This window comes from Bidens hawaiensis, unplaced genomic scaffold (genome assembly GCF_021521415.1).
Source record: "Bidens hawaiensis isolate Kalapana, Puna unplaced genomic scaffold, B.hawaiensis_p1.1 tig00025194_1, whole genome shotgun sequence".
Lineage (NCBI taxonomy): Eukaryota > Viridiplantae > Streptophyta > Magnoliopsida > Asterales > Asteraceae > Bidens > Bidens hawaiensis.
The window spans coordinates 256,692-274,814 of record NW_027494013.1 but is presented as its reverse complement, the minus strand read 5'-3'; the positions used below and the strand labels follow the sequence as shown (position 1 = coordinate 274,814).

The 18,123-nt window shown below is 36.2% G+C and overlaps 3 protein-coding genes and 1 pseudogene across 4 annotated transcripts; 2 read left to right on the top strand and 2 right to left on the bottom strand.

The window, feature by feature from the left end:
• Nucleotides 1-3,771, top strand: LOC143571096 (polygalacturonase QRT3-like). The gene is made up of 3 exons (XM_077056606.1): nt 1-170; nt 319-546; nt 2,685-3,771. Exons 1-3 carry the CDS (start codon nt 6-8, stop codon nt 3,732-3,734), a joined length of 1,443 nt encoding a protein of 480 aa, XP_076912721.1. The 5' UTR covers nt 1-5; the 3' UTR covers nt 3,735-3,771.
• Nucleotides 3,772-7,514: 3,743 nt separating this feature from the next.
• LOC143571109 (uncharacterized) lies at nt 7,515-8,467 on the bottom strand. The gene is made up of 2 exons (XM_077056618.1): nt 7,948-8,467; nt 7,515-7,864 (listed from the first exon to the last, which is right to left on the bottom strand). The coding sequence occupies exons 1-2, from the start codon at nt 8,465-8,467 to the stop codon at nt 7,515-7,517; spliced, it is 870 nt and encodes a 289-aa protein (XP_076912733.1).
• Nucleotides 8,468-13,704: 5,237 nt separating this feature from the next.
• LOC143571104 (choline-phosphate cytidylyltransferase 2-like) lies at nt 13,705-16,431 on the top strand (annotated as a pseudogene). The gene is made up of 9 exons (XR_013142041.1): nt 13,705-13,866; nt 14,733-14,846; nt 14,928-15,023; nt 15,131-15,173; nt 15,259-15,414; nt 15,475-15,555; nt 15,637-15,747; nt 15,826-16,262; nt 16,334-16,431. The product of XR_013142041.1 is annotated as a choline-phosphate cytidylyltransferase 2-like (transcript).
• LOC143571105 (uncharacterized) lies at nt 16,284-17,158 on the bottom strand. Its single transcript, XM_077056614.1, has 4 exons — nt 17,026-17,158; nt 16,740-16,808; nt 16,536-16,642; nt 16,284-16,466 (listed from the first exon to the last, which is right to left on the bottom strand). Exons 1-4 carry the CDS (start codon nt 17,156-17,158, stop codon nt 16,341-16,343), a joined length of 435 nt encoding a protein of 144 aa, XP_076912729.1. The 3' UTR covers nt 16,284-16,340.
• Between the last annotated feature and the right edge of the window lie 965 nt (nt 17,159-18,123).

Below are 18,123 nucleotides of genomic sequence, written 5' to 3'. Positions count from 1 at the left end.
GAACCATGGGCTCAATGAGACACTTTTGTTTGCTAGTGTTGGTTTTATTTTTAGTGTTACAAGAAGCAAATGGTTCACAAAAACAGCAAAAGCTTTATGAGTTCAAAACAAAGCTTCACCAGCATTCATCTCACTCGTTTCAACTTACATCATCTTCCGATACTATTAAGGTACACATTTTTAATATTTTATGCATGATGTACAACTTATAATAAAGTAGGCATTTATGATCAAGGTCGTGTCTGAACATCCTTGAAATGGTCATCTGAAATTACGTTTTTAATTATGTGATAAATAATTTGACAATTTTACCAACAGAGTTCCGGTAGGGTGTTTTACCCAATCGGGTATGGAGCAGACCCGAGTGGTGCCCAGGATAGCACGGCAGCGGTCTTGGCTGCGGTGACTGACGCTTCGTTGGTTGTGAACGGGCAGCAGTTGCTGCCCGGAGTCAACGATTTGGGTGGTGCTGTTGTTGACTTTCAAGGTGGCAGCTTCAGGATATCTAAGCCCATTGTTATTCCTCCGAATTCAGGCAATCTAGTGGTAATTTACTGAATTGTCCCTACTTTTTATTAATTGTTGTGTTAAGTTAACTTAATTTCATGTCTAATTTTGTGAATATGGGGTCAGTTGTACAAATGTACAATCGGAGCTATATGCGTATCACGTGCATTGAAGTTTTACCCGTTCTAAATTTGGACACCTGGCTAAATGAGTCTTATAAATACTTCATTTCTCAGAAAGGATGATGTACAATTTTTGCAAAATTTAACTATTATTAAACCATTAATAATCCTTGTTATTTAGTGAAATATAAGTAAATCTTTTTCTTATTATTATTAAGTATGTATACTAATTCTAATATACTTTTTAATTTGAAACTTATGACAAAATCGTTCACATATCGCTTTAATAGAAGATCAAAATTGAACAAAAACGGTTAATCTCTCTATTTAATTTAAAAATATAGACATGTACACAAGGCTGTCTCCGAGGCTAGTCGAACTTAGCGACCACTTAATTGGCCCTTAAGCTTACAATAAGTCTGATTAGAAGAGTAATTCAGTCTACTTAGACACTCAATATCTTTGTTTATATCTATTGTTAATACAATTATCTTCGATATAAGATATTTTTAGAGATATAAGGTAGCTTTTAGTACTCGCCTGGGCATCCGAAATTTCAAACCCTGCCCATACATATCCGTATACGTTATATATGTAAGACAAAAGACCATCAACATCATATTTTTAAATTAAGTTTTAAACATATTTAAATGCATTTAGAAAATATAGTTAATAAATTGCAAGGAGGTGAAGGCTTTATACTTTTACATTTGTCTACATATATTAACTATTTGATATGGATAATTGGATAGTGAAAACTGAAATACGTGAGTCCAGATACCTAATGTAATGATGTTGAAGCGGTTGAATGGTCAGGGTTTTCCTACTTTATGCACACTTGGCCAGCTTGGAAAAAGTAATTTGTATTCCTTTTTTTTTCTTAAAGTTAAAAACGAATTTAATTATTTTAAACTATACATGTGTAACCAAGTTTATGTAAAATAATTATCATTAAAACGAACGATAAATTATTTAAAACTATATGGTGAAAAAAACAAACAGACAAACACAATTATGTCAACCGGTTGAAGAAAAAAGTAATAATAATAATAATGTTGCACATTTTTTGAAGTTGTTTTGCTGTAGATTATATTTGCATGCCTCATTAAAAGGGTGTAAATGCTTAGTAGGTCTTGGGTATTTTCAAGAGAAAGGTAATGTGGGGAATGATGTACTGCGTCGTGTCCCATGTTAATAATTTGGGCCTCTCCAGTTTTTACGCGTTTTTCATACTATATTTATGGGCCTTCTTTGGTTTTTATAATTATTAATAATATTTTTTGAAAGGCAACTTTTATAAAAAATAAAAATAAAAAATGGACGGTTTTAAAGAAGCAAGAAGCTCAAAGAATACAGCCAAAGAAAGCAACCCATGGAAAAACCTGAAAAATAACAGAATTAAAACGGCTAAACACTTTAATTAATTTTAAGCATAAAAGTGTAACAAGTAACAACCATTTTGTTGATATTATGAAAAAAGATATAAATAGAATAAAGCAGGTAATTGCGTAAGGGTCTCATATTACTATTAAATAAATATTATGAGCTTTATATTTTTTTACCTTTTTAGTTTTTCTAATAATCGTGACTCTATTTATTTAATAGAATTTCAGAAAACAACTTTAACTACTTTATTCATCTTAACGTGAAAAGGAAAATAAAAACACATACCATAAAAGATATTTTCAGTTTTTGTAAACTCACCTTATTTGACAAGTTTTTACTACTTTCACCAAATCATAGTTTTTCTTTCTTCTCCTTTTTTCAATATTTATATCTATGTGTACTCTTATTTACATACTAGAAACCCTTAAAAAATTGTAGGTTGTTAAATATCACTTTCTCAAATTAATATAGTTTGGTGATATAATAAAATTAAGCATAGAATACGAAATCTTTTGAGATTTAACATTTCTTTACCCCATATTGTAACTTTTTTTATTCATGTTCGTTTCAATAGTGACGAAGCTTGGACTTTTATATAGGGGGCCTTATTACTTCAAATTGCCAATGCAACATTTACTCGGTTGACATCTAACGCGATTTACTTTACAGATTCAAGGCGGTACATTACGAGCATCTATCACATTCCCACCCGACGGCTATCTTATCGAACTACACTCGCCAAATTCCTTAAAACCTTCAACAACCACAACCAACACATCACACGATACATTCTCCGACATGAAAACAAGAAACGAACCAATATACTATGAAGACATCACCTTCCATGACATCCTCTTCGATTCAAGTAACATAGGTGGAGGCCTACTCGTTATTGACTTGGCCAGGACCCGAGTCAACAACTGCTTTTTCCTTCATTTTGTCACCGAGGGGATCCTCGTTGCACGAGGCCATGAAACCTTCATATCTAGTTGTTTCATGGGCGAGATCCCCACCATCGGTGGGGACCAGCACGAGCGGGATTTCTTGGGGACCGCCATTGATCTCGCTAGTAATGATAATGCAGTTACTGATGTCGTTATCTTCTCAGCCGCTATTGGGATAGTATTAAGAGGTCAGGCTAACATGATCACCGGGGTACATTGCTACAACAAAGCAACTTTCTTCGGTGGGATCGGGATTTTGATCAAAACGGGACAAATTCGTGTCGATAATTGTTACATGGATTATAATTCAATAGTTATACAAGACCCTTCACAAGTTCATATTAGTAATGGGTTTTTTCTAGGGGGAGGTAATATTGTTTTGAAGGCGGTTAATGGTCGAATATCGGGACTCAACATTGTTAATAATATGTTCTCCGGGGACTCAAGAAATGTGGTGGAACTAGACGGGGAGTTCACGAGCATTGATCAAGTTGTTATCGATAATAATAATGTGAAAGGCGGGATGAGGTTGAAATCTACAACGGGGAAGTTGGCGGTGGCGGGAAGTGGGACCGTGTGGATAGCGGATTTTTCTCCGGTGTTGGTGTTTCCGAACAGAATAAGTCATGTTCAATACTCGATTTATGATAGTACATGGACCGTAGATAAGCTGGGAGGACACGCTGTGACGAATGTTAGTGGGAATGTTGTTGTGGTTGAGACTGAAAAACAAATGAATGGGACTGTGTGGTTTTTGGTTGATCAAAATCCATGAAGTCGTAGGGATTTATTTTACTTTTGATATTTTGTTAACCGTGCATATATAAGTGTCTAGTTTTATATCAAGCCAACACCACCTGCAGCACATTTTTTGTGTTATTAAGTACAAAAAAGTCGTGCAACAAAACAAACATAAACTTATATCAAGTCTCTAGATATATGAACTCAAATAAAATACTGAATTTATATTTAGTTCAGCACCTGTTTAATATAGGTCTCGTGAGTACATGGACCTGTGTTACCCGAGTAATTTGATATAGGCCATATCTGCTTGTTATGAGCTAAAGCTGAGCCAGAACAGATTGATTTGTAAATAAAGTGGTAAATGGGCTAGATAAGTTTGTTATGGGCATAATATCACATTGCAGCACTAAAATGTTAAACGGGCCACAAAGTTAAACCACAAGGATCTGTTTTTATTTTCTCGAAACTAAATTTAAATACATTGTACATACAAATCATATTTAGTTATTGTACTAGATCATAATGCTAACAAAGGCAATAATATAGCATATGCAAAAACCAAATAAATCATACAAAACGGGCTTAAAGGGTATTTTTTGAAGACAATAAGATTTCAAGTCTAAACCTTTATTGTATTGATTGATAAGTTGTTGTTATTACTTGATTACAAATAACCCCTATTTATATCTATACAATTACTTGTTAGACAAGAATAGGAGGAAAACTAACTCAATAACCCCCTAGGTTTGTAAGTGCGACAACTAGGTCCCCGCACTTACGCAAGATTACACTAACAATCACCCCCCTAATCTTGTGACACCGATGAAGCTTCGCATCTCGTTAAACTTCAACCGTGGCAACGCTTTTGTAAGGATGTCTGCTCTTTGTAAATCTCCACTGACATGCTCCACCTTGATTTGTTCTCTCTCGATGCACTCCCGAATGAAATGGTACCGTGTATTGATATGCTTGCTTCTCCTGTGAAAAACCGGGTTCTTCATCAAGGCAATAGCCGATGAATTATCCACCTTCAACGTCACGATTTCCTCCTTTTCTGCGGTCATCTCTGACAACAAACCCCGAAGCCATAAGGCTTGACATGCAGCCGATGTAGCTGCCATAAATTCAGCCTCACATGATGATAATGCCACCGTTCCTTGTTTCTGAGAAACCCATGATATCGGTGATGTACCATAGTAGAAAATCAAACCTAATGTACTCCGACCATCATCCATATCCAAAACATGACTACTATCACTATACCCGTGCAACATATTGTTTCCGCCTCTCGAGTAAGTAATAACAAAGTCTAGTGTACCTCTTAGATATCGGAGAATATATTTAATCTCTTGAGCATGAGCTTGAGTTGGTGATTGCATGAATCAAATCGCATAACCAACTGAGTAGCTCAAATCAAGTCTCGTATGAGTTAAATACCGCAAGCTTCCGATTATCTTTCTATAACCAGTCGGATCTACCTTCGGATTCTCATCTTCTTTAGACAACTTTAAGCCTGGTTCCATAGGAAATTGAGTCGAGTTGCACTCCCAAAGACTTGCTTCTTTTAGGATCTTCATTGCATAACCACTTTGCTTTAACATTATCCCACGATCACTTTGCTTCACTTCGATCCCGAGATAGTAATGCAACAACCCGAGGTCACTCATCTCGAACCTTGACTCCATTTGTCTTTTGAAATTTGCAATTTCTTGCACACTTGTACCCGTGACTATCAAATCATCAACGTAAACTCCAACAAGTAGCAGCCTTTGACCGGAACACCGTTTGTAAACCGCTTGTTCTTGTTTACATCGAGTGAAACCGAGTTCCTTTAACGACCCGTCTAGTTTAGTATTCCACGCCCTCGGAGCTTGGCGTAGACCGTATAATGCTTTAGCCAACTTATACACTTTTCTTTCTTGACCTTTCTTAACGAACCCATCCGGCTGAAACACATACACCTCTTCTTTTAAATCGCCATGAAGAAACGCGGATTTTACATCCAAGTGATGAACTTCCCAACCTCGGTTTGCTACTAACGCGAGTAAAAGTCGAACGGTTTCGATTCTCGCCACTGGTGCGAACACCTCTTCAAAATCGATCCCATATTTCTGAACATACCCCTTAGCTACGATTCGGGCCTTGTACTTGGTTATTTTCCCGGCTTCATCTCTTTTGATTTTATAGACTCACTTTAAACCTATTGGTTTTACTTTGGGTGGTGCTTCGACTAACCGCCATGTCTTGTTTCTTTCAATCGACTCGATCTCCGCTTCCATTTCTTTTCTCCAATGTTTTTCATTATTCGCTTTTCGAAAATTTACCGGTTCATCATCGAATAATAATAGAAGATTTACCTCGTCGGTTGTCGGGTCTTGCTTGGCGGGTGTCGGTATACCTTCAACCAGAAAGTCGCTAAATTTCTTGGGTAAAACCGTCTTTCGAGTAGTTCGACGCGACTGGATAACTTGTAATGGTTCTTCGTTTAGGCTAGTGTTCGGCCTAATCGGGCTTAGAGGTGGGCTGCTACCTTCTGAACTTGATGACTCACTTCCGTTTCTGATACGAACCAACTCACCGGTATCATGACGGTCTACGGACCCTGTGTCAAACTCGGATGTCACATGCTCTGATTCGGGTTCAATATCACACCTAACAATAAACTCGGTCCATTCAGGACCCTTTTCGCCCTCTTGTTTGTCAAGATCAGCCCACGCGTACCTTTTACACTCGTCATACTTGACATCCCGCGTAACGTGTACTCGCCTTTTGATCGGATCAAACATAGGATAGGCTTTTGTTCCAGGTTGAGTACCTAAGTGAATCATCACAACACTTTGGTCGTCCAATTTCTTTTGACCGGTACCAAGGACTTTTACATACCCCGTGCATCCGAACACTTTAACGTGTGAAAGGTTCGGTTTTCTTCCATTAAAACGCTCGTACGGAGTCGAATCCTTCAACGATTTTGTTGGTGACCGGTTTAGTAAATAAACTGAGTGATGAACCGCTTCTCCCCATAGATCTTGTGGTAGTGACATCGCCTTTAACAAACTTCGAGTCGTACCAAGTATGGTTCGGTTTCTTCTTTCAACCACCCCGTTTTGATGTGGGGTGTACGGGGCCGTAAACTAATGTGCCACACCTATACTTGATAAGTAATCTTCCAGCACATGGGATGTAAACTCACCCCCGTTGTCGGTTCGTATGGTTTTGAGTTTCTTGCTCGTTTCGTTTTCCACCCTTTTGACGAAATCAATGAGTAAATCCGCAACTTGTTCTTTCGTTTTTATCGTGAAAACCCACATATAGCAGGTGTAGTCGTCAACAACAAGTAAAAAGTATCGGTTGCCACCATGTGTCTCGGGAGTAATCGCCCCACAAACATCGGCATAAACGAGCTCGAGCGGTACCTTTGCACGATAATTAGATTCTTTCGGGATATCCGATCTTGTTTGTTTGCCTAGCATACATGCATCGCAAATTTGCATCGGGTGTTCGATTCTTGACACTCCATCCGCGAGTTTCGAGAGACCCCGAAGGGCATCGAAATTCAAATGCCCCAATCGAGCATGCCATATCCATGCAACATTATGCAAATTGACTTGTAAGCAAACCGAGAAAGGACCTTTAAATTAATTTTATAAACCCGGTTAAAGGAACGCGGTACCTTGATTAGAAGTCTTCCATCTTGTTCAAATATCCATAAGATACCATATTGGATCCCGATCTTGCATCCTCCTTCGTCTAATTGCCCGAGACTTATAATATTATTTTTGAGAGATGGAATAAAATAAACGTCACTCAAAGCTCATTGTTCTCCCCTTTGACCTTCTACTACTATCGTGCCCCGACCATCAATTTCAACACATGAACCATCACCGAAACTTACTTTACCGGTCTTGTTGCGATCGATGTTAGAAAACCATTTCGGATTTCCCGTCATGTGGTTACTCGCCCCGTTATCAAGAATCCATGTGTTTTTATTACATGGGGTTGAAGCATATTGCTTTGGATCAACCCGACCTTCTTTTAGAAAAACGACATCTTCCTTACTCCGAGCTACCGTCATCATGTTTAGAACCAGTCCGCCATCTTGAGCGAGGTTACCTTGATCGTTCGTCTCCTTGTTTCGGTTAGGACATGACGTGGCAAGGTGCCCTAGCTCATCCCACAGATAACATTTAATCTTTGACCGATCTTTCTTAACTCGGGTTCTTTTTTTTCCCGATCCACAACCTTACCTTTTCCCTTGTTCTTTTGACTTGATTCGGTTCCCATCTTGCCTTTCCCATGACGCCTTTCTTGATTGCTTTTAGCTTTCCATTCTTCATATGTATATAGGAGTTGTTCTTGTTTACCGGACACGGGTTTGTCTTCATCTCCAGATCGTTCCTTAAACGCTTTTAGGCGTCCAACGGCTTCATGTAACGCCATGGTCTTTATATCGGCAAACTGTTCAATAGTAGCAACAATCACTATATACCTCTTTCTCGGAACGGACTTCAAAAGCTTTCTCACAAGGGTCTTTTCTTCAAACGGTTCACCAAGATTGTTTGCTTTGGAAGCTATTTGGCTTATCTTGGTCGAGAAGTCATCAATCGTGTCGGTTTCTTTCATCTTGAGTACATCGAACTCATGCTGAAGAGACTCGATCCTTGCTTCCCGAACCCTATCAACCCCAACAAAACGAGTCTTCAGTGCATCCCATATCTCCTTAGTGGTGGAAAGGTGAGCCACTTGCATGACCAAAGCCTCCGGCATGCCTTGATAAAGATACACAATCGCCAACCCATCTATCTTCGGGTCAACCACCGTTCTCGTTCTTGGTTCGATGGCCTCCAACAACCCTTAAACCTTGAAGATGGCCTTGATTTTTACCGTCCAAATTGTGTAATTGGTAGACGTAAGAATCGGAAACTGAATCGAGAGGGAACTCGGTTCTTTGAGAAAACCGACTTGATTGCTTGACCCTCCGACTCGATTATTTGGTTGATCACCCATCTTTTCTTGTTCGTTGGTACTCTGAATCTTGAATCAAATTTCCTTGAAAAACTTGAACAACTAATGGTTTGTGATCAAAACAAAAATTGTGTTATGCTTTTCTAAAAAAATCTCGCTGTGTCCACAAAACCAATAAAACCCTTTAATTGCACTTTTGTCAGTTTGTGACCAAACCCTTTTTATTTTCAAGAAACAACCTTTTTGACTTTCGTGACCAACCCACTGGCAATTAAATTTGGACGGTAAAAATCAATACCTTATATGCAGGTCAACGGACTTGCTATCTTGATCGATCTCCTTTGCCGAACTCGTTCTTGATGACGCCGGATTTCCAACACACAAGTCACCGGAAGTGGTTCTTTGCCGCCGACTCTTGATCTCCGATGCCTGTTAAAACCCGTTGCAAGAACCTGCAATATCTGAATGACTTGCTTCTTTCCGGACTTTGTTTCTTGATCGATGATCCTCACCGCCGGTAATGAACCCTAACCGTAGCTCTGATACCAATTGAAGACAATAAGATTTCAAGTCTAAACCTTTATTGTATTGATTGATAAGTTGTTGTTATTACTTGATTACAAATAACCCCTATTTATAACCATACAATTACTTGTTAGACAAGAATAGGAGGAAAACTAACTCAATAACCCCCTAGGTTTGTAAGTGCGACAACTAGGTCCCCGCACTTACGCAAGATTACACTAACATTTTCAACTTCCCGTCAAGCATACCTGGAACCGATTTTTTGGTAATTACCAGAACCGGCCCTTTTGTATTCTAAGCGGGTATGATCGGTTCAGGTTTGACAAATCTTACCTGGTTCATGCTTAAATTTGATTTGTATGCATTATAAACTAATTATTGAATATATATATTTCCAAAGTGAATCGTCAAACTTTCAATCATCATCTTCAATAATTAAACCCTCAAAAATTGATTTGGAAACCAATTTTATCATCTTATCATCTAATTCAAAAAGATGAAATTAGACGAACGTATTTGCTTAGAGGTCCATGTCAACAAACAAATTTAGTGGTAAAGTAAGGCATTTTAATGGTTAAGTTATAGTGTGAATACGGATAAAGTCCTTACCCAATCAACATGTTCTCAGTTCGATGTCTCACCCATCAAAGGTATTCACTTGCGCGCAGACTATTATTAATTGAATGCCATAATTATGCTTCAAATCATATTTAATAAACTTAAGTATGTATGCATGGTTATTTGCGTGTTTAACAAGCGAGTCTAGTCGGGCCAACTTCAGTTCGAGCTCGGCTCCAAGTTATAAACGTTTTAGATGCGGGCGAGCAAGCTGCTTTTATTATGTTTCGGGTCATGAGCTATTTAATAAATCTGTTTCATGAATAGATTTGTCATTTGTGCAATATGTTGTTATATGTGAATAAATTGAAGTTTTTGCAAGGATTTAAATAAGTAAAAACAAGATGGCAAGTAAAAGTAGATATCCCATTAGAGATTTGTATATCATGTAACTATATATATATATATATCGTAAGTAAAACCTTGGCAACACAGCAACGGTTTGTTTTCAAACAACTTGTTTCAAATTCTGTTTGCTCGATCAATGTTGAGAAATATGGTGTCTGATTGTACTTGAAGGTGTGGGAGCAATGGGAAGTTTTGCAATGTGAAACACAGGGTGCTATGCAAAGAAGCTAAGATTCGAGTGTCAATTGCATCGGTCCTTTGTGGGCCAAGAGAGATGGTGGAAGTGAACCGCCACCAGAACTGGTGGATGATGACCATCCCCGTCATATGACGTGACGATCTTAGGAAGATGAGGTACTCGATAAGGTTGCATGCTGGTGAAGTTCTTGCTCTCTTTCACACGCCAGGATCAGACAAGTGAAGCACTATAATTTAGGCAAACAGAAAACTAAGTGGTACTTATCATGACATTATATATATGTGATGGTTTGTTGTAACTTTCCAAAATTTATCCAAAACTACTCGTTTGCTTGTAGACATGTTTTTGGTCACTCAAATCAGCAAGAGAACCAATTATTATGGCTTAAAAAATTGATCAAAAAATATCCAATAATAAAGAAAAATAGCTTGCAAGGTGAGAAATTGCGGATAAATGTTATTTTTGGGGGGAATAATTGGAGCGGTACGGCCTGTTTTATGAATTATTTCCTTTTTATTCTGGTTGGCTGCTCATAAAAAGGCTATGGTAATGGACTACTCGTTGTCACACCCCGACCAAAGGCGGAACATGTCGGGGCGTAACTTATTGATTGGACAATAGCTCAAAAGACACTAATTAAAGCGTTAATAATTATTTAACTTCATTAACATTAAACAAGTACACAAATTCAATAATCAAAACAATTACATTATATTTATTGTTTAAATAAATATCCTAAGGTAAAAAAAAAACTAATATATTCATTCTTGATCAATGTAAATTACTTGTACCTGTAGCATGTATAAAAATAAAGTTTGTCAACACGAATGTTGGTGAGAATACATAAGTTTTAGTTGAGATACATATATAGATAAAAACCACAATTCATATGTAAATGAGTATTACAATTCTTATGAAAATGTAAACAACTAAATAGATGTGGACCCGTTCTTATTGATACGGAATCAAAGTACTTGGGTAAATGTATGATCATACTAGATGAGGATAGATGAGGATAATATACCAACCACCAAACATAAAATAAACAATTAAGCACATAGAGCATTATCATAAAGCATGCAATAATCACACATAAACATATATTGAATTGTGTTATGAATAGACAAGTAAATAAAAATGAGTAAATTAAATAGGGTATACATGCCACCCCCAAAATTATAAAAGATGAAAAAGGGGATATGTAAACTCAGCTTAACGAGTGGATTAACGGGAACGAGATGGCGATAAAAGAAAATTTAAGATAAAAGTGGCGAGCTCCTCGGGTTACGTCAATAAAAGTTCCTAGTTGATATTAGTATTAATTAAATAAGATTAGTGAAATAATAACAAGACGTATAGCGGATTTGGGAATTGATATGGTTTAAGTACATTATTTGATAAAAACAAAGTTATTAAATTTGTAAATACTATAAATTAGAGGGTATAACCAATAAAATAAAATGACACGACATAACGATTACAAATCGGTTTAAAAGATTTTGAAGTCATTTAGGATTTAAACTATTGCTATTAATGTTGTTGTTGTTGTTGTTGTTATTATTACTATTATTACTATTTATGTTTGTTTTCTTTACGTTAATGAAATAGATATTTAGTAAAGTAATACATACATAAAGTCGTAAAAGCTAAGGCAAAAATTAGTCTTTATAATGAACAAAAATTTGGGCTATTAAGCGAGTTGTTATCATATATATATTCATACACACACACACACACACACACACATATATATATATAAAGATAGAGATTTTATGGAGAAAATTTAAAGTTTAATGACGAGAAAACAACAAGACTAGAGGTTCGGTTTGTCCAATTTATGTTTATTAAATGTTATAAACGTATTTTAATATAAAGGAAAATGGTTTAAAAGTGTATTAAAAAAATAACAAAAACCGGGTCCAGGGGTCTCGAACCCGCGCCTGGACTGGTTCCAGACAGCCCACGCACTAGCCATTGGGCTGGTGTGTTGATTTGTTAGATGTATCAGTTTGCTTAATTATAACCAGTTGTTCACAGAACCCATATTCAACAATCAAACCCTAAATCTCAAACGGCTTAATTGGTTTAACGAGAGTCCAAATTGATTTAGGGTTATTGTTTGTCGGCCAAAAACGATCTAAAAGCATAAATCAATTACCTATAATGAATGTAATGAGGGAGAACGACCGTCTAGGGTCTGCGGCTCAAGTTTGAATGCGAAAACAGTTGTAACAGCAGCGTAGGGGTTAATTGATTTAGGGGTTTAGGTCGCGATGTCGATGTGAGTGTGTGTGCATTTTTAATTGAAATATAAAGAAGTTTATATAGAGTTTTAAGAGTGATTTGGTCCGCGGTTCGTGTTTGTTATGTTAGTTGTCAATTGTCAATTGTTTTCTATACTTAGGGTGTCGGTGGACGCATTTTAGGTTGCTAGATGATTTGGTAAGATCAATTTGCTTGATTTAGCCCGTAAATTATGGTTCAAGAAATGGGGGGGGGGGGTGTATTGCGTCGACGGGAAGAGGGGGAAGAGAATAGGGAAGAAAATTGAATATTAATTGCAATCTGGTCCGTGTTCTATGGATGTGGGTGCAAAAATGGTTAAAGTTAAGTTAAGGGACTTGTTTTGCATATTAGTAATAGTTATATATAATCAAATAGATAATTAAATAAATACATAAATAAATAAAGATTAAATCTTAAACAAAATGTGAGATTTTATTGAAAGGTTTCCGAATACGAACCCGGGTATGGATCGGGTTGGGCCACAATTACAATATGAAAAAAACGAAAAACAACGGAATGTTACACTCGTAGGCATGGAATGAAACTCCCGGATACTTTATGCCCTTTCTGTTCTAACAATGAAGAAGACGCGAATCATTTGATGGTGTGTTGCCCTTTCTCAGTAGCTTTGTGGGAACTGGGAAGAGGTTTATAGGTGGGTAAAAATTCCTAGCACGGGTAATCTCGTGAACGTCAAGAATTTCGTACTCTTTTTGAAAGGTTGGAGCTCTAGTAAGGCGAGAAGGAAACTGCTTCTAACCATTCGTTTCGCGACTTTGAATCACATATACGGCACGTGTACATGCTAGTCATATGTCAAGGTTCACACTTGATTTTAATTTTGTTCTTAAAATAAATAGATAACAAACTAATGTAATTAATTAATATTATTACAAGATATGGAGGTGCATGATTTAGAAGCAACACGAAGAATACACGTTGTTTGCATATAATAAAGATTCAATTCAACCCCAATAACCAAAACTTACACCCTTCCGTTCCCACAATTCTATTTATCAATCCATCCAAAAAGAAGAAGAAATTAACGACCAAATCAAAAACAAAAACATGGAGGATGAACAACAACAACAACAAAAGAAAGAACACAAGCAAACCATCTGGATGCTTGATCCCCCACGGACCGCCCGGTTCGCGTCTACGCCGACGGCATATACGATCTCTTCCACTTCGGTCACGCCCGCTCCCTCGAACAAGCCAAGAAATCGTAAATCCTTCAATCTATTTTGTTATTATCATATTTAATAATAATTGTTTGGTTTTATAATTTATATGATTTGGAACATTTCTGTTATTTTCTGTTACGTATGTCCGTCCTAACGGTTTTAACAGAAAGTGTCAGAAATGAAACTTTTGTGATTAGTTGAAATTATTATTATTATTATTATTATAGGGTTGGATACAAACGAACCGAACTTAGATGAATACTTTGGAGGGAAGCCCGCTTATGTTCGTTCGATTAAGTAAATGAGCAAACACGAACTGATCAGGTCATGTTTGTTCAATTGTGTTCGTGAACGTTCAACAACGTGTTTCTTTACATTCGCTAATATTTGTCAGGTTTTTATTACTTGTTAATGACTTTTGTGATATGATCATATAGATTTAAGCAAAATTAGTAACTATAAAATAATAATAATAATAATAATAATAATAATAATAATAATAATAATAATAATAATATTTATATGAGTATTATGTTTGTATATAAAATTAACATCTGAACATGAATGTTAAAGAAACACGAACACAAACTTGGTAGCCGGACTGAACCGTTGACTCTCACCATTCTCGGTTAGCCAAATTAATAAAACAATGTTGGTGTTCACTTGTGTTCGTTCATTTGTGTTAGTAAGCCGTTCACAAACAAATTTCATTTTCTTAATGAACGAACACAAATTAGGAAAGTTCATTCGGTTAGCTGCTCGTTAACCGTTCGCGTCTCTGATAAAAGCTTAACAGACGAACAGAAAAGGCCTGTTCGGTTCGTTTACAGCCCTAGTTGTGACATGATAATCATATATTGCATTACAAGTTACGATTAACTTATGATTTCTGTAATGACTAAATTAGGTTTCCAAATACTTATCTGTTGGTTGGATGCTGCAATGATGAGGTCACCCACAGCTTAAAAGGAAAAACAGTCATGACCGACATCGAACGCTATGAATCCCTGCGTCATTGCAAGTATGTTTGATACCCTTAGTTTATTATGATAAACTGATTAACTAATTATTGATGAAAGTTGTCTGTTTAACTTTTGAGCAGGTGGGTTGATGAAGTTATCCCGGATGCACCATGGGTTATGAACCAGGAGTTTATCGATAAGCATCAGATTGACTATGTGGCTCACGACTCTCTACCGTAAGGTCAACCTACCCTAAACTATATTCAGTTTGATCATCAAATAAGGTTTTTATTCAATATGTATATGTGATGTGTTAATTGCTTTTGCTTCCTTAAACTTTCAGTTATGCTGATGCAAGCGGAGCAGCAAACGATGTGTACGAATTTGTAAGTTCAAATCATATTCAATGTAGATGTTTATAGGCGGACCGTTCATAGTTTAATTTATATTTTTGAAATAATATTTGCTTAGGTCAAATCTATTGGGCGGTTTAAGGAGACAAAACGAACAGAAGGCATATCCACATCAGATATTATCATGAGAATCGTCAAAGATTATAACAATTATGTGATGCGCAATTTGGATCGAGGCTATTCAAGAAGGGACCTTGGTGTCAGCTATGTAAAGGTATAATCTTGTAATATTGTAGATTAATATATGAGTTTACATATGTTTTTAATGTAACAGGAAAAAAGATTGAGAGTGAACATGAGTTTAAAGAAGTTTCAAGAAAAAGTGAAGAAACAACAAGAAAAGGTGGAAGAGAAGGTATGAAAAGATATTATTACTTTGATTAGATCAAATATGTTTATTAAGGTTTTTACAATGTTTGTAATATTGGTATTGCAGATCAGTACAGTGGCAAAATCTGCAGGTATGAATCACAACCTTTGGGTCGAGAATGCTGATCGTTTGGTTGCCGGTTTTCTTGAAATGTTTGAAGAAGGGTGTCACAAAATGGTGAGATCATGATCTTCACACACACATTAAAATCGTTCAAGGCTTGATGTTTTAACGAATGTATAACTACATTTTCAGGGAACTGCGATTAGGGACCGAATTCAAGTGCAGTTGTTGATGGGGAACTCAGGGGAGCTCACATATGACGATTATGATGATGATGATTATCATGAAGATGATTGTCATGATGACGACGGTGATTGTGATGACGAGTATTATTATGATTATAGTGCCGATGAAGAAGAGTATTCTGACGGGTTGGTAGCCGACCCATCATCGCAATGAAGTTTGTTGTTTAGTACCTGTTTCTTTATGTAATAAATATTATAAGTTTCTGCACAGACCATAAACTGCTGGCTTTTAAGTTCTAACTTATTTAGTTAATGTACGACAAACTTAAATACGAGTCCGTTTGATAATCTAACATCGCCACAATTTGTAAGAATATCAAAGAGACTGAATTGAATTGTATTCCATTCCATTCCATTCAATAAAAGATTACAATATACCGAGATGTAAACAGGCCCGTGGGCACAAATACTAACAAAACCTAACAATAATATGTGTTCCAAAATACTATCATAAGATAGACGTTAATCTTGTGCCGGTTGTTGACCCAAAGAAGGTAATTCCTGAGGCGGTCCAGAGGTTTTGGGGTATGCGATTCTTCTGTCCATGGGTTTTGCAAGTTCTACAAACACAACTCGGCCATCTACATACTGCAAGACGGTTAAATGTTAATTTATGAAAACAATAAAACCGAATTTTAAAACAGAAAGGGGACAAACCTTCTCGTCCATGGCTTCTAGGGCGTCCATGGCATCGTCTTGATTCGTGTATTGGATGAATGCATACCCTTTTGATATCTTTGATCTTTGGTCTTTAATGAGTTTAACTAAACGCATATCGACACCGTACATTGTTAGGAATGGTAAGAAAAATGTTGAAAATTTTCATAAAAATAGAAAGTTTGATATATTCATTATGCATACCTTCAGCTATCTCGCCAAAATTTGAAAAATTTTCCTTTAAACACCTTTCATTGGTTGCGTAGGATAAATCTACAATTCAAAATAAACAGTTAGAATGCTAGTAATGCAAATGTTGTTTATTTTATCAAATTCTGAAACAATTGGCAGAACACAAGACATATTTAATTTAAACAGCAACACAACATAGTAAATTATTGGATACTAGTTTTGGAATAGGTCACAGTACAACAGATAACATAAAGCTAGATGCATATTATAAAAATTGAATGAAAGCAGAGAGACTTACTTCTGACGATGATTTTGCTAGCTAGAGGATACTCGATGAAACAAGCACGCAGCTGCTTTTTGAAAGAATTGGGATTAATATGAATTGAAGGATTTGGACCGATTGTGGGTCTAAACCATCCGCTTGTTGACATAGCCGCTGCAATTAATTAACCCGATTAGATTACTATCAGGTAGTTGATAGGGTTTAGTTTACGGATAAAATAACCTTCTACCTTTTTTTCAACTCAAATTTGCATTTATTTTTATGCCACCAATGTATATACGGTGTTTATATAAAGGAAGAATTCTCAAAATAACCCAAAAGAGGAGAGATAAAAAAGAATGTTCACATTCTCAAACTAACCCATAAAATATATACTGAGCTGACGCTTTGGGAAAATAAACGACGAGATTTTTAAACCAATCAGAAGTTGGCATGTGTAAAGCATCTGACACACCAGACGAGATTTTTAAAAATCTCGTGGGTTCCGACCATATTTTTAACTTAATTCACTTTTTATAAAACAGTCTAGCAAGACGGTTTCTTAATGTTTCTTATCTGGCCAGTTCATATTTTATTTTCTTGAGATTTGATCTTTTTTAACTTCGTCTTTCAAGACGCATTTTGATTGAATTTGTTCCAAGGAGTTCATATTCTCAAGTTTCTTATATGTTAAGTTCAAATCCCATAATATTATTTCTATATCTTCTTCTTGTTTATCTTGCATCCGATCCATCATCCATCATTAACATTTCATCCAAAATGAAGTATAAGAGAGGAGATATGACACAAAAGAAGATATTTGATCCATAAAGTATAAGAGAGGAGATATGACACAAAAGAAGATATGATTCTTGTTTATCTATGTTTATCTTGTATCCGGTCCATCTCCCCGTTTACAGTTTGTTGGAACGTATTCACAGCTTCCATCATCATTGTTTTGCCATTTACCACCATAACACACTACAATATTATCAAATTCCATGAAACCTAATTGAAAACTAACAAGATAAATAATTGAAGTTTGAACATGAAAATGGAAGAACATGAAGATGAAAGAAGATAAATACTTATTATCTTTAATTAATAGTTTAATTTAGGAAAGTGGCGTCACAT

Excerpts from the sequence above, each read along its gene's own strand:
- LOC143571105 (XM_077056614.1), bottom strand. The coding sequence starts at position 17,158 with ATGTCAACAAGCGGATGGTTTAGACCCACAATCGGTCCAAATCCTTCA. Across the intron at positions 16,809-17,025 it reads TAGCAAAATCATCGTCAGAA|ATTTATCCTACGCAACCAAT; the intron begins GTAAGTCTCTCT and ends TTTGAATTGTAG. Across the intron at positions 16,467-16,535 it reads TAGAAGCCATGGACGAGAAG|TATGTAGATGGCCGAGTTGT; the intron begins GTTTGTCCCCTT and ends ACCGTCTTGCAG.
- LOC143571096 (XM_077056606.1), top strand. The coding sequence starts at position 6 with ATGGGCTCAATGAGACACTTTTGTTTGCTAGTGTTGGTTTTATTTTTA. Across the intron at positions 171-318 it reads CATCTTCCGATACTATTAAG|AGTTCCGGTAGGGTGTTTTA; the intron begins GTACACATTTTT and ends TTTTACCAACAG. Across the intron at positions 547-2,684 it reads CGAATTCAGGCAATCTAGTG|ATTCAAGGCGGTACATTACG; the intron begins GTAATTTACTGA and ends TTTACTTTACAG.
- LOC143571109 (XM_077056618.1), bottom strand. The coding sequence starts at position 8,467 with ATGCCGGAGGCTTTGGTCATGCAAGTGGCTCACCTTTCCACCACTAAG. Across the intron at positions 7,865-7,947 it reads TCAAAAGAACAAGGGAAAAG|GGCACCTTGCCACGTCATGT; the intron begins GTAAGGTTGTGG and ends GGGATGAGCTAG.